The sequence below is a fragment of the Salmo trutta genome, chromosome 18 (assembly GCF_901001165.1).
Source record: "Salmo trutta chromosome 18, fSalTru1.1, whole genome shotgun sequence".
Lineage (NCBI taxonomy): Eukaryota > Metazoa > Chordata > Actinopteri > Salmoniformes > Salmonidae > Salmo > Salmo trutta.
Window position 1 is genome coordinate 30,052,232 of NC_042974.1, and position 15,442 is coordinate 30,067,673.

A 15,442-nucleotide genomic window follows, 5' to 3' on the forward strand; every position below is an offset into this window, starting at 1 on the left:
ATAGGAGGAGAGCAGTGGCTGGTGCTGAAAATATAGCTTGTTATGCAAGTGTTGCACACCAGCAGGTGTAGGTTTTCTCCATCAGTCGAGCAATTAATTTCAACAAAAATCTTCATTTTCATTTGACTTTACAAACAACAAGAGGGCTTAATTGGTGTCTTTATTTGGAGCCTAGACCAATATAAAATAACTTAACTGGCTGAGGTAGGATATGAGGCTTAACAGCCTAATAGAAGCAGGATTTTTAAAAATGTATTACACCAACTTAGTTGCAACTGGTCAAAAATGTAGCATCCTACATAAAACAATCATTTGAAGAAAAAAAGTCTGCACTTTCGGACTACAACAATGTACCTAATAATTAAAAGCGCACATTTGTAAATCCCGAAATCTAAAAGTAATTGGAAAGGTAGATACAAATTGTGACACAATTAAGAATGTAAACAAGATGCTGTGGTTTTGTTTACAGTAGTGATGGACAACTGGAGGCGTTCTGCAAACATGTTTTCGAACACTTGTTTTTCACAACTAGCAGGTGAAGGACATCATGCAAATGTTTCCTATTAGCAGGACAATAGACCTTTTATAACCCGGCTACTGTTGTGAAAATCCCTCAACTTGCAATGTATTCGATGCTTAACTACTCTAAAGTGTTAGAAATGTAACTGAAAACAGCAGTACAGTATTTCTTCAGCAACATCTTTATGCTTTTGTTAATAAATAAAATATTGAGAAAAGTCATTCAAATGCGGATGTTTATATAAACTACATTTTAGTCGCACTTCCACCCAGCTCCACGACCATAGGTAAAACCTTGCTGAGATGATCAATGTATTTGTTGCATTGTTGTATCGTCAATTTCTCCAGCCAAAACATCTTGATGGCCTTGACCAGTTCATCTTTGCTTGGCGGAGTTACGGATGAATGTTTTCAGTTGATGCCAAACAAGTTCGATCAGGTGTAAATCTGTAGACCTACATGTGGAGATGAACAAAATATTTTTAGATATACTGTAGTCCTACCGAAGGTGTTGTAAGTCTTTTTTATTTATTTTTATTTAACCTTTTATTTTACTACATAAAGGTCTACTTATTCTGCTGGCGTCTTGACCCAGTTTATGCCCTCGTTTAAAATGCAAACCCGGGCGTCAGTGCGTTTTGGGTCATTGTCTGCATTTGGAGAAGAAAAAAGGACATTTAGCCGAACAGCTAAAATTAGGTACAATAATAGAAATATACATGTAAATAGGCCTAAATGTAACAAAATATTGCTGTAATCCTACCTAAAAAAATGTGTACCCAGAAACACCTCTCTGACATAGGGTCCAGCATATCTCTTGTTGATTTATTCCTCAAAGACATCTCGAGCCATGATACCTGAAAAAGGAGGCAAGAGTGAATTATTGTGCTACACATTACAGTCCGTGAGGTGTAGGCTACAATATTTTATGTACCTTTTGCGTTGTAAAATCAAATATGGGCCTTGTCCCTGGCCAGAAATTGCTCCCCACACATGGAGTTTGTTCGGATGCTTGGGACTCGGCTTGCTTGATCTTCTTCCCTTTTTTTCTGTAACAATTTTGAGCAATTTGCTCAAGGGCCACGGTTGATTCGTCTATGAAGATGACGTTATTGAATGTCTCGCCAGCTTTGATCCATGCCTGGACCTGCAGGACGCAAAGTTCTATGTTTGTCAGATGAATCATTGGGTCGAAACTACAGAACAGTACAAAACAAGCGAACACACATGCTTAATGTTCTGATAATAAAAAATAAATTAGTAACATTTCTTACTGAGCCTTTCCATAAGTCTGCGCAAGTTTCTTCAACTGTCTTCTGACTAATTAGAGCGATGTTGATGTTTTGCCGTGATGCCTACAGATTGCCTTTACCCAGCGCTCATCTTCATGAATGAATATAAGCAAGTGATGTCTGCTAAATAACCAGTTTAGGTACCTCCAGAAATAAATAATTCTAAATAACAAATTGGCTTTATTTACAAATTAGTGAGTGTCTCACCCCATCTTCAAGAATTGCCTTTTTCTTGCTCACTCTAGGTTAAATGAAAATGAAATCTCCAAAATATCGTTACTTTTTAAACAAAGCGATTTATTTTTATTAATTCATTTAGAATTTTATAAAAGCACCTTAGGATCTATGAGAATATCTAACGGAAAATGCCCCTTTTAGATATTAATTTAGAGTCCTCCAATCCTCTAAATGTAATTATTGGCGGAAAGTCACGACATTGAAAAAAAATATTTTCCTGTTGACTCTAGGCCTACCATAGGCAAAATGAGTCTCACTAGTGTTGAGTAATGTGCTGCTAAAAATGGTGTAGGTCTTATTTATTTAAAGAGCATATTGACGTTAGAAGCAAAAGCCTACAACTATTTTAGCACTGTTTTGCGCTGCTCTGAGACAAGCATGGGGACTGATCTTGATAAATCAATGAGATTTTTATTTTAACTGAATCTCCGTTTGGGTATTGGTTAGACAAGAATTAGAAAATTAGGGCGCAGAAATGTTATGCTCTTAGTGTAACCTTTTATTTAACTAGGAAAGTCAGTTAAGAATAAATTCTTACTTACAAGGACAGCCTACTCGTGCCCTGCGGGGAATCTTTAGCTAAATAGCCCAGTACTGTACTGCCGACCGTCACGTTGTACAGCGCCATATTTTCCATTCCATCCTAACGGAAACCCTGAGGCTTTCGTTTTTAGTTTTTCTCTGAATAGAAACACCATAATATTCATCTAATTAATTAAGCCAATCCCATATATTATGTTATTACAAAAAAGGTGGTAATGCCATTATGGAATACTATCAAATGCTTCTGAAAGATTCCCTCTGGTGGTCAAACTAGCAATAACTTGCAGTAACTGAAAAAATGGCTCACGATTAAATGATGTGCCACAGAATGCTGCGGCAGCGCGCAAGGTGTTTCGCAGTATGACGCAACTTTTAAACGACGAACCACTAAGTGTTTCCACTGTGATTTCTCACATGATACGTTTTAGACCCACTGGACAAGGTGGTATCTTTTTGTATTTTGTTTTGTCGACATTTCAAAAGTTAACTGACAAATTTGCTGTTTCCATCAGGCCTGTAGTGACATTTCTTTAGCCAACTTGTACTTTACTCACATAAAAAGGTTGTATGGAAACCTGGTTACAGACATGCACACCTATGGACGCTGCTCCTAATCTGCAGCTTTTTTGCAATGAGAATGTTCAGGGCGGTATTCTGCCAACCTCCTATTTAGGCTTATTAAAACGCTTCTGTTTTTTCCGATCACGAGTATCATCCAATCCGACTATCAACTGTCAATTTACTGATACAATTATGCAGGCCTGGTCCTGGCGGTTCTGCTGCCCATTGTAAAATGGTGCCGGAAGAAATGGCAGAAGTTTTACTGGCGCCTAAACAATTGTGTTATGTGTTTTTTTGCGTAATTTGTAACTTATTTTGTGCATAATGTTTCTGCCACTGTATCTTACAGCAGAAAATAGCTTTTGGATATCAGGACAGCGATCACTCACCTTGGATTAGACAAAGATGTTTTCTTCAACAAGCAGGATGCATGGGATATACTACTAACACCCGACAAGGCCAACATCCCCGTTATTGGCAAGCGAAAGAGAACGAGGTACAGAGGACACAGAGCGGGGTGCCTTGTAAGGATCCGCAGAAAGCGAGTGGGAATGCAGCCGTTACCGTCAATATTACTCGCCAATCTTTGGACAATAAATTAGACGAGGTACGATCACGAATATCCTATTAAAAGGACATCAAAACCTGTAACATCTTATGTTAAGAGCATTGGGCCAGTAATCTAAAGGTTGCTGGTTCGAATCCCGAGCCGACTGTGAAAAAACTGCCTATGTGATCTTGTGCTTGGCACTTAACCAGAATTGCTACTGTAAGTCACACTGGATAAGATCGTTTGGGCAACTTTTACATCTTAGTAATTTTGCAAAGTGTGACGCTCAATGTCTCAAATGCAACGTCTGTAGAATATCTTGAAGTATATGAATGCATTTCTGTCTCAGCATTGTCCTCTGCCTTACCCTTGTATTCCGTTGTGTTCCTGCCATGCAGAACAACATCTGCCCTTATGGTCATGCTCAAAGATTTTTAGACACTTTTTATGTAGAGAGATTATGCTCTCACTCTAGAGCTGATCCCATTCAGTCGACTGGTCAATTCTTTTTTTGGGGGGGGTGTTGATCGAGATTTCGTTAGTTGAGCAGTAGCAAATAAACAAAAAAATATAGCCGTCGCTGTCTACGGTTCTGAAACATCAGTGTGCTGTGATTGGTGCCTTGTTCTACACCTTGTTGCTATGTGCATAATAGCAAAATTAACCAGCATGTTGGTGTTGAGAACAATGTAGCGGAGGCAGCAGCAGAATGAAGAGATGAGAAAACAGCCCTTGTCTTATTATCTAAGAAAAGTGAGGCGAGAGGAAACCCCAACTTAATTAGGTCTATAATCAAAAGCCTAACTGTTAAATGTGCCTGGCTTTATACATCATCCATATGTACTGTATCAAGAGAAATAAGACAGATCGTATCTACAGAAATAAGACAGATCCTGCTTGTGTTGCCTGTTTCAGTATTTGTTTAATAGCCTACTGATTCCATGAACTCAAAGCCTCATGCAACCACGTCAGATAAACAATTTCCCAAATTCGGTCACTGTTTTTATATTTGCTATGCTCTAATACATTTTTCATTAGAACAGCCTCTCTGGTATTACTTAAATTCTAATCCATTTTTAATTTTTTTTTATTTAGTGTTTACACTGTTCCAAATTGTCAAATTTATATTTATAGTGATGCACTGATATTACATTTTTGGCCGATATCCGATATTTTCCTTGCCCAAAAACGATACCGATATTTACAATTTAAGCGACCTTTTCAGCATTCTAGTACAGTTTAAATAGTAAACACACACGGACGCAACGGTCTAAGGCGCTGCATCTCAGTGCAAGAGGCGTTACTACAGTCTCTGGTTCCAATCCAGGCACGTTGTCACATTCGGCTGTGATTGGGAGTCCCATAGGGCAGCGCACAATTGGTCCAGCGTTGTTTTTTTCATTTACGTATGTCCCCATTACCAGTAAAACATAATCAAAACCTATTTATTTCACTTTCTTGCTATGCTGTTTCGTTCAGTCGTTTCATTCTCAACCAGGATTTCATCATACATGTCAAGCAGTGAAGTTTCAGCTCTGTCTGTCCGTGGGTCTCGCTTCCTCGGTGCACACGGTCACTATGTCCATTTCCATCTTGTCCAGCTGTGTATGTAACATTTCAAGTAAACACTTTCATGTCTGCATCGAAGTAGCGGTCCTTGTACAGAGCATCGAGCATGGTTGCGACACAGTAAAGAGAGAATGCCACCCAATTGCTTGTTCAGCCTGTCGGCAGTTTTGTTGAGCAAGTATTTCAATGCCATGACAGAGGGTATCACGTCTGTTGCAGGCACAGTTGATGAGCTGATTTCTCCAGTCAGTTGTTCGAATGGAGCTAGCTAGTGTGTTCATGTTTCAAACATGTTCCCAAATGCCGTTGAAATGGCAGCAGCGGTATGACAACCAGCACATTCATGAGCATGCAATACTACTTTCCTCAGTACAAAATCCTCGACGACCCACTGCTGTCAGACTCGGCATGTTCATGGGGCTGATATCGCTGGTCCAAATCTCAATCGTGAAGCTAATCGCAGTGACACTATTACTGTGTAACTCCGGTAGGGCAACATCTGAATAATAGCGCCTACTTGGTAGTGTGTACCGGTGCTCGACCAGTCGCGAAAGCCAACATCACCCACGACAGAGAACGGTTGCTTGTCAAGGGCAATGAATTCCATTATCTTAGCGTTAATGGATGTCGCCTTTGAGTTGTCTCGCTGAAATGTTGTTACTCTTTCAAATGACTACTCGACTTGACTGCTCGAGCCACACAGCAGACATTGTGTGCTAGGTTAGGAATGCTGTGTTGCACGTGTAGCGCAAACCTTTTTGTGGCGTCATTACATTATGTACCTACATTATATAGGTATCCACGTCAGCTTTGACGTTTGTTTTTCACATCGGCGTTAAACTAGACATTGGGCCAATGTTGGTATTTTTAGCTAATATCGTCCGATTCCGATATGTTCACCGATATATCATGCATCCGTAATAATAATAACCCTCTTTCTTGATCTCCTTTTTGTTATCTTTATAATAAGTAATTTCATTATCATTAGTAGGTTTAGTATAGCAGCCTTGTATAACCACCAACAAGCTGTAGGTCTAAGAGCGCATCCTGTTAAGTCTTAATACCGTCACTTACTTATGCCTATATGTCAATACTTATATAGGCTACTGTGTCAATCATTAATTAGTTCATGTCATCATACAGCATACGAGTCCTTAATGATGTGAAATGCAATCAAGCATTTTAAATTAAAATAACAAAGCGACCATTCAATAATTAGCTTAAACTATAACTATACCATTCCATTTCGGTAATTGCATTCACAAATTCATGCGACTGTTTTTAGTCTTTGCTGTAATAAACAATTGCCAAAAATAATTGAATTCTTACAGCACTCTACGCTTAATTTGTTTAGTGTTTACAGTGTTGGAAATGGTATTGTAATCTAGCAGCATCGGTTTGGCACACACAATATGCACGCAGCGCTTGCTCCTTACCTTTTTCTTGATCTCCAGTATTTTCCACAACTTGTCAAATTTATTCCACACATCTGACTTCCCCTTTACCTCCTGAGCAACCAGTGAGTTTCTTTTTCACATTTCACATGTTAGTGTTGGAGTTTGTTGTAACCAATTTATTGATGTGATTATGATATGCTATAGGACATGCCCTATTGGTCACGTGCATGCGATGTATACATGTCATGTAAAGAGAGCAAGGATTATTGAGGGAATAGGGAATGTTTTTCCTAAACAAGAGGGATTTCGGTAACAACTTTGTAGTCGGAAATGGCTGTAATTATATTGCTGCTACAGCAACACGGACAGCGAGATAAACACTGATGTTCTGTGGTGGTCGCTGCAGCAGGGAGGAGACAACGGGTGCTTGTCTTTTTATTTCATTTGTATCTTCTTTTTTTTGCGCAGCAAGTTTGAGCCAGTCACAATCAAATCAATTGCAGTCGGACTCCCGCTAGTCACTTGTCTTAATTATTTCATCAAACAGAGCTCTTAAATCATTAGACAAGCTCAGTGCATATACTGGGCGGCAGGTAGCCTAGTGGTTAGAATGTTGGACCAGTAACCAAAAGGTTGCTAGATCGAATCCCCAAGCTGCCAAGGTAAAAATCTGTTGTTCTACCCCTGAACAAGGCAGTTAACCCACTGTTCCTAGGCCGTCATTGTAAATAAGAATTTGTTCTTAACTGACTTGCCTAGTTAAATAAAGGTTAAATAAAAAAAAAATTTAAAAAAAGATATAGTTCATTTTGATTTAAAACCCATAAGTGTCTATATGGAAAAATACATTTAAAAATGTCCACCAATCGATTGGACTAAAGAACAGGTCGACCAAGATCTTTTTTGTTGTTGTCTGGAACAGCCCTGCCTCGCTCACACAGGACTGGGTGACCTACTTGTTCAGTCTTATTTAAAAGGGATGTCTGTAACAGTATATGTTCTATAACCAGTGAGTGACCCAACACATGACTCTCACAGGTTTTTACTCATGCACATGTTTTAGCACTGGTTCCATTGCTGAGATCCAGGGCAGAAGAATCCACTCTCCTGGCTGTCGGAGTGCCAACCTGCACTCTGTTACATCAAGATCATTTTGTTGCCCTATTTCATTTAGCACCCATTGCTTTAGCTTGCTATATTGTGAATGTTTTAACAGCTGCCCCCACCCCCCTATCCTTCTGTATCAAAAGAAATACACTCCCCTTGCAAGTCCAATGCAGGACCAAGGCCTGATATTTGCAGTTTATCTAACATCCGGCATCTCTTTCTTGGCCAGATCCCAACTCACACTGCTGCAACAACCAGCTTGTGTCCCGATGAGGGATTTCCCTTTTCACTTTCCCAGTGACTTCTCACAGAATGGCATACATTGTATAATATATGTGAATTTGGGCAAACCCTGGTTGTATACTTTTATCTGCTGTACCAGCAGGGAAGGGATGCAGTATTACTGAAATGACACCCTTCTCTCTCCTTCCCTAACACTGTCTGTCGCTCTCTCTCTCTCCAGTGGGCAACAGTGACGTTCCATCTTCCACACCATGTGCTAAAGTTGGTCGCCAGTGCCATCGTGAACGAGCTGAAGAAGATAAACCAGAATGTCGCTGCCTTGTCTGTGGCCTCGTTCATAATGGACAGACTCTCCTACCTCTTACCAAGCGCACGGCCTGAGCTGGGGGTGGGCCCAGGGCGCTCTGTAGATAGGTGAGCAGGACCTTAAACCATGACAAACCTCACGGTGCACCACAGAGGCATGAAAAATCACTGAGTTAACTTTTATCTCTCCATTACCAATTTGATGTGTTTTGTTCATTGTTTTGCCGTCATTTCTGAATTGATAAGGTATTGACTCTTGCTGTCTGTCTTTCAGATCATTAATGTACAGTGAGGCCAATAGGAGAGAAACGTTCATGTCGTGGCCCCACGCCGGGTACAGGTGGGCACAGCCTGACCCTATGGCCCAAGCAGGATTTTACCACCAGGTAGGCAGTGTAAGGCCACCATCTCCCATCAGCTCTCTATGTCTCTAATGCTTACATATTAATTGATTTACTATTTCATCCTCCAATTACATGTTTATCATGCGTGCACACTAGTTTGCATGCTGTTTGACATACAAGTTGCTGTATGGCACACTATTGCTGACGCAGTATAAAATATATTTATTGCTGTACATAAAGTGTAATGATTAGTTGGTTTTTATTGCGGATTACTGAGCCTCATGGTACTTAACTTGGAGTTTTTCACTGTTTGGAAATGCCTTCTCTCTCTTTGTTCCCTCTGCAGCCTGCCTCCACCGGTGATGACAGGGCCATGTGTTTCACATGCAGTGTCTGCCTAGTGTGTTGGGAGCCCACAGATGAACCGTGGTGAGTGACACATACTGTGCATTTGGAAAGTATTCAGACCCTTTGACTTTTTCCACATTTTGTTATGTTACAGCCTTATTCTAAAATGGATTTAAAAAAAACTATCCTCATCAATCTACACCCAATACCCCATAATGACAAACCTAAAATTGTTTTTTTGATGTTGCAAATGTATTAAAAATAAAAAAAACTATCACATTTTAAGTAAGTATTTATTTACTTTACTGAGTACTTTGTTGAGGCACCTTTGTTAGCCATTACAGCCTCGTGTCTTCCTGGGTATGACCATACTTATATTTGGGGAGTTTCTCACATTCTTCTCTGCAGATCCTTGCAAGCTCTGTCAGGTTGGATGTGGGGAGCATCGCTGCACAGCCATTTTCAGGTCTCTCCAGAGATGTTCGATCCGGGCTCTGGCTGGGCCACTCAAGGACATTGAGGATTGTCCCGAAGCCACTCCTGAATTGTCTTGGCTGTGTGCTTAGGGTCATTGTCCTATTGGAAGGTGAACCTTCTCCCCAGTCGGAGGTCCTGAGCACTCTGGAGGAGGTTTTCGTCAAGGATCCCTCTGTACTTTGCTTCGTTCATCTTTCCCTCGATCCTCCCAGTCCCTGCCGCTGAAAAACATCCCCACAGCATGATGCTGCTACCACTACGTTTAACTGTAGGGATGGTGCCAGGTTTCTTCCAGATGTGACGCTTTGCATTTAGACCAAAGAGTTCAATCTTGGTTTCATCATACCAGAGAATCTTTTTTCTCATGGTCAGAGAGTCTTTAGGTGCTTTTTGGCAAACTCCAAGCGGGAGTTGCTGTCATGTGTCTTTTACTGAGGAGTGACTTCCGTCTGGCCACTCTACAATAGAGGCCTGATTGGAGTGCTGCAGAGATGGTTGTCCTTCTGGAAGGTTCTCCCATCTCCACAGAGGAACTCTGGAGCTCTGTCAGAGTGACCGTCGGGTTCTTGGTCACCTCCCTGACCAAGGCCCTTCTCCCCCGATTGCTCAGTTTGGCTGGGCGGCCAGCTCTAGCTAGAGTCTTGGTGGTTCCAAACTTCTTCCATTTAAGATTGATGGAATCCACTGTTCTTGGGGACCTTCAATGCTGCAGAATTTTTTTGGTACCCTTCCACAGATCTGTGCCTCAACACAATCCTGTCTCGGAGCTCTACGGACAATTCCTTCGACCTCATGACTTGGTTTATGCTCTGACATGCACTGTCAACTGTGGGACCTTATATAGACAGGTGTGTGCCTTTCCAAATCATGTCCAATCAATTGAATTTACCACAGGTGGACTCCAATTAAGTTGTAGAAACATCTCAAGAATGATCCATGGAAACAGGATGCACCGGAGCTCAATTTCGAGTCTCGTAGCAAAGGGTCTGAATACTTATGTAAATGTGATATTTCTGTTTTTTATATTTAATACATTTGCGAACATTTCTAAACCTGTTTTCGCTTTGTCATTATTTTAATACATTTTAGAATAAGGCTGTGACCTAACAAAATGTGGAAAAAGGGAAGGAGTCTGAATATATTTCAGAATGCACTGTACACACACCACACAACCTTCAGATCGCACATTTACTTACCTCTCATCATAATGATCACGCCCCGGCCTTCCCGTCAGGTCCGAGCACGAGCGACATTCCCCCAACTGTCCATTTGTGAAGGGTGAGCACACCCAGAACGTGCCCCTGTCCGTCACGCTGGCCACCAGCCCCGCACAGTTCCCCACCCCTGATGGCTCAGATAAGATCGCCTGCTACGGCTTCGGCAGCTGCCCACACTTCCTGGCAGCCGCCACCAAGCGTGGCAAGATCTGCATCTGGGACTTGTCCAAGCTCATGAAGGTAAGGCTGTGCAGCGCGGCTAGGCGGGAAACATGAAGTACAGTTTTGTTGATGTCTGCCTCCATGTTTTGTCCTGGATGTCTGGGCCCATTCGTCAGACTTAATTGACATACATACAACTTATGGCATGAATACATTAATCTATGTGCGTAAGGATATTACTAATGTTTGTAAATGTGATTTGTTGATTCATGATATTTTGTGCTCCCCTCAGGTGCACTTGAAATTTGAAATCAACCCCTACGACCCAGCGATCCTGCGGCAGCTGATTCTGTCTGGGAGCGAGCTGGCCCTGGGGACCCAGGAGTCCAGGAGGCCCACCTTAGCCTGGCTAGAGGACTCCTCCAGCTGCTCAGACATACCAAAACTAGAGGGGGACAGGTACTACTGGACACACCTATTCTATGTCAGTCAATGAAAGTTTCAATGGTGTTAAGTGCGTGTAAAAGAGGAAATGTGTGTTTTTTTTGTATTTGTCTCTGCCAGTGACGATCAGTTGGAGGACTCCGACAGTGAAGAGCATTCCAGATCAGAGTCGGTGACCGGTATGAAGCCGCTCTTCAAATCTTGTTACTCTTTTGCTCCGTAGACTTTCTAGGTATCCGTATGTTGAGCTATCGCATTTTATTTTTGTCCCTCCTCCTGTTCCCAGGCCACCCATCCCAGAGGGAGAGCATGGAGGTGAGCTTGGGCGTGACAGCACTCAGCCTCCTTCAGCAGCCAGAGAAGCTCCAGTGGGAGGTGGTGGCCAGCGTGCTGGAGGACACCGTCAAGGACCTGGAGGAGCTGGGGGCTAACCCTTCCCTGGCCCAGGTCAAGGCCGACAAGGCCAAGGAGAAGCCCGCGGAGCACCACAACATTCCCTTCCCCTGCCTTCTGGCTGGAGGCCTGCTCAGCTACCGCTCTGCCGCCGGCTCTCCGCTTGCCGCCCCACCCCCTTCCTCCGCCCGCCGCACCATGGACGGCCCCCTCAGGACTCAGGGCCCCGAGCTCCCCCATGCCGTGCCTGACCAGGGCCCTGTGGAGATGGAGACCTGCAATCCCCCTCCCATGGAGCTGGGTTCGTCAAACCCAGCCGCTCCTGCCGTGCGCAGGACTATGCCTGTGCTCTTGCTCTACAGCATCAAGGAGTCGGACGAGAAGTCGTCGGGCAAGGTGTTTGCCCAGATGAACAATCTGATGAGCAAGGGGCTGCACGAGGAGGGCTTCTCCGTGCCGCAGATCATCGAGATGGAGTTCGACACTCACGAGCAGCTGCTGCTCCAGGACCCGCCCATCACCTACATCCAGCAGTTTGCAGACGCTGCCGCAAACCTAGCCGCCCTGGACGGGGACAAGTGGAGCTCGCTGGCGCCGCGGCCCGGAGCCCTGGTGCAGTGTCTGCGGCTGCCCAAGCAGCTGGAGGAGGAGAACCTCTACGTGGACTCCATCACGCCCTGTTCAGACGGCGTGCACCTGCTGGTGGGGCTACAGCCCTGCTCCGTGGAGTCTCTCAGTGCCATCAACCAGGTGGAGGCCCTCAACAACCTTAACCGCCTCCACTCAGCCCTCTGCAGCCGCCGTAAGGGAGAGCTCCAGCCCCTGCCCACACTGGCCAACGGCCACGAGGCCCTTCCCTCCGCCTCTCCCCCTCAGACCCCACTCATCCTGCCCCCCCCTGACCAGCGACAACAGCCGTCCAGGCCCCTGGGAGGCTGTGGCGGTGGGGGCTATCTGGCCCTCTACAAGCTCAACTACTCCACCCGCATTGTCACTCTGGAGGAGGAGCCTGTCAAGGTGCAGCACATCAGAGACCCCCGGGACGCCGTCACCTCCCTCATCCTGCTCCCGCCAGACGTACTGGATGGGAGGGAGGACGACAGCGAGGAGGCCCCGGAGGAGACGCATCGACGTGGGCTTAAAAACGGCTCTGGCTGCGGCCATGGGTGTGGGCCAGGGACTGGTACCAGCAGCACAGCTGCTCCCAGCAGCACAAAGGTGAAGCCGGCGGACGTGGTCGGACTGGGCCACCTGGTGGTCACCACTCAGGCAGGGTACATCATGATCCTGGACCTGTCCACTTTGGAGGTCCTGGCCAAAGTGGAGCCGCCCAAGAAGGACGGGATAGTGGATGAGATTGACCCTTTCGTCGCAGTCACCTACTGCTCTGGGACTGACCGCCTTTGCGCTTGCACTAAAGGTGAGGACGGCTCCACAATCTAGGCTAGAAATATCTCTTAGATTCCCCAGGTTTTAATGGTGCAGATCATGTTTTACAGTTTTTAATAGTTGTAATATATCTCTCAACAGTTGGATAGGTGTTTAGTATGTATGATACAACAATGAAAACGACTGCAGGAAAGTAACCTGCAACGCTGTCTGTGTGTGGCTGACATTGAGCGAGTCCTGGAGAGGTATTTTGGTCTAGAGATGGGGGATGGGCTACTACTGAAGTTTAGATGACATTTTTCCCCCTGAGTCAGATTTGTCTTTGAACATTTGTATTGTGGTCTGACCCACCACCTGTTTTACAGTCTGTGCTGCAGGCTGGCTTTCAACGAAAGCAGAAAAGAAACAAGTTGTCATTTGATTTATAAAAATATATTTCTTTTATAGCAGGCATGAGTGATTTTTAAGGGGAATTACGTTTCCTCTTTGGTAGAACAAAGAGGCAGTTGTTGGTGGCCACTTTCTCAGCCTACTGCTTAGACATAACTTTTGGATCTATTTCATATTTAGAATGTTTTCAGTCTTAATACTGACATCTAACCCCCGCCCCCCAGGTGGAGAACTTCACTTCCTTCAAATTGGAGGTGTGTGTGACGATATAGATGACGCCGACATTTTTGTTGATGGCCCCCTTTCGAAAGGGTCTGAACAGCTGTTGGAGGGGACCAAGCCCTCGTCCAACCCCTCAAGCCCAGGGATCACAGGTAGGAGATGCAGACCCCGTTACGCCTCACATCTCTGCTCATTCAATAACTGTCTGCATCCCTGTTTTTGCCTCATTTCACCTTCGTTGGTTATTTAACAGGTGGTGAGAAAACTAAGTAGTCATCGCTTATTGGAACCTCATTTCCATTGAAATCATATGCTGATAGACAACATGATACTGTCCAGACAGTGAAAAAGACACAATCAATTTTTCAGTTTCATATCCTGTGACTTTTTTTTTTCATATCTTTTTTTACTCTGCCAACCTCCTCTCCCTGTAAGGAGTTGACCTCCTGGTGGACCAAGCGTTGGCCGTGGAGAGCCTGACGTCGCTGGTGGAGCTGACACGCTTCGAGACGCTGACGCCGCGCTTCTCAGCCACGGTGCCGCCCTGCTGGGTGGAGGTGCAGCAGGAGCAGCAGCAGCGCCGCCACCCCCAGCATCTGCACCAGCAGCACCATGGAGATGCCGCCCAGCACACACGCACCTGGAAGCTGCAGAGCGACAGGTACGGACGTGTGGGCGTGACAGGGTGGGTATGGGTGTGGGTAGAATACTTATGGGGTGTGCGTGCTTAGTCACTGAGGCATTTCTCGTAAGTCTGTCCGCGAACGCCACACACATTAATACGTAAACATGCTATTTCATAATGGCTGTACATTTTGTTTGTTCTCACACACTACAAATTCCTCATTGAGGACTACATCTACATGTTCCTTTTAACGTTCAACTTCTATATTGACATAATCTCACAAGCTCCTATTGAAAACAAAAGTAGCCTAGGATATGTTGACTTTTTTTAAGACTAGAAAGAAGAATCTTATTTGTGTAGATGAATAACGCGGCCATGTTTTCTTTGTGGGTTGTAGCTCCAGCTGGGACGAGCATGTGTTTGAACTGGTCCTTCCCAAGGCCTGCATGGTGGGCCACGTGGACTTCAAGTTCGTCATGAATGCCAACATCACTAACATTCCTCACATCCAGATCACCCTGCTGAAGAACAAGGCCCCAGGTCTGGGCAAGGTCAATGGTGAGGACACTCACCACTATCTCTGTTGCCTTGGCTAATTTTGAAAAGACAGTATCTGGAACATATACTATGAACAGGAGGACTGGTTACCGTAGAGAACTAGCCTTTTGCAGGGAAATATTGACCAAATCATTTATGATCATGCATGACATCACATTTTAGTCTTAATTGTAGATGTCCGTGTCTGCCTCTACTGCCTACCGTCTCTCAATTCGTCAAAAGAAATATATATAATTTTCTCTCCAGAGACGGCAGTTGACAGACAGATCTCCTTCCCCCTGTCCCATGTCCTCCATGCCAACGGGGAGAGGAACGGACAGTCGCTTATGCACGACTTCACAGACGACATCCAGTTCATGGACATCGAAGAGACACCAGGTAGGGAGCTGCAGGGACAGGCAGCCAGCGTCGATAGACACTGACTTTTTAAAAACATTTCTCAGCCAGTGTTTGACACTTGATTATTGTGGTTTGCGTCACCAGATTGTAGATGATTAGCGTTACTGGTGATTTTTGAGTGTAAAGCAGCAATCCGAGGGGTTCCTCAGC

At 44.4% G+C, this 15,442-nt stretch overlaps 1 protein-coding gene across 15 annotated transcripts in view; it reads left to right on the forward strand.

The window, feature by feature from the left end:
- Positions 1-15,442, forward strand: part of LOC115153168 (baculoviral IAP repeat-containing protein 6) — a 144,957-nt gene that overhangs the window by 20,765 nt on the left and 108,750 nt on the right. For 13 of the 15 annotated variants that reach the window (XM_029698294.1, XM_029698297.1, XM_029698292.1 and 10 more), the window contains exons 4-14: positions 8,239-8,432; positions 8,599-8,719; positions 9,015-9,097; positions 10,728-10,950; positions 11,165-11,331; positions 11,437-11,495; positions 11,603-13,129; positions 13,713-13,862; positions 14,146-14,371; positions 14,733-14,893; positions 15,140-15,271. In XM_029698294.1, the coding sequence (XP_029554154.1) occupies positions 8,239-8,432; positions 8,599-8,719; positions 9,015-9,097; positions 10,728-10,950; positions 11,165-11,331; positions 11,437-11,495; positions 11,603-13,129; positions 13,713-13,862; positions 14,146-14,371; positions 14,733-14,893; positions 15,140-15,271 (3,043 nt within the window). The remainder of the gene's footprint in view (positions 1-8,238; positions 8,433-8,598; positions 8,720-9,014; positions 9,098-10,727; positions 10,951-11,164; positions 11,332-11,436; positions 11,496-11,602; positions 13,130-13,712; positions 13,863-14,145; positions 14,372-14,732; positions 14,894-15,139; positions 15,272-15,442) is intronic. The other 2 variants (XM_029698293.1, XM_029698304.1) reach the window with 1 other exon arrangement.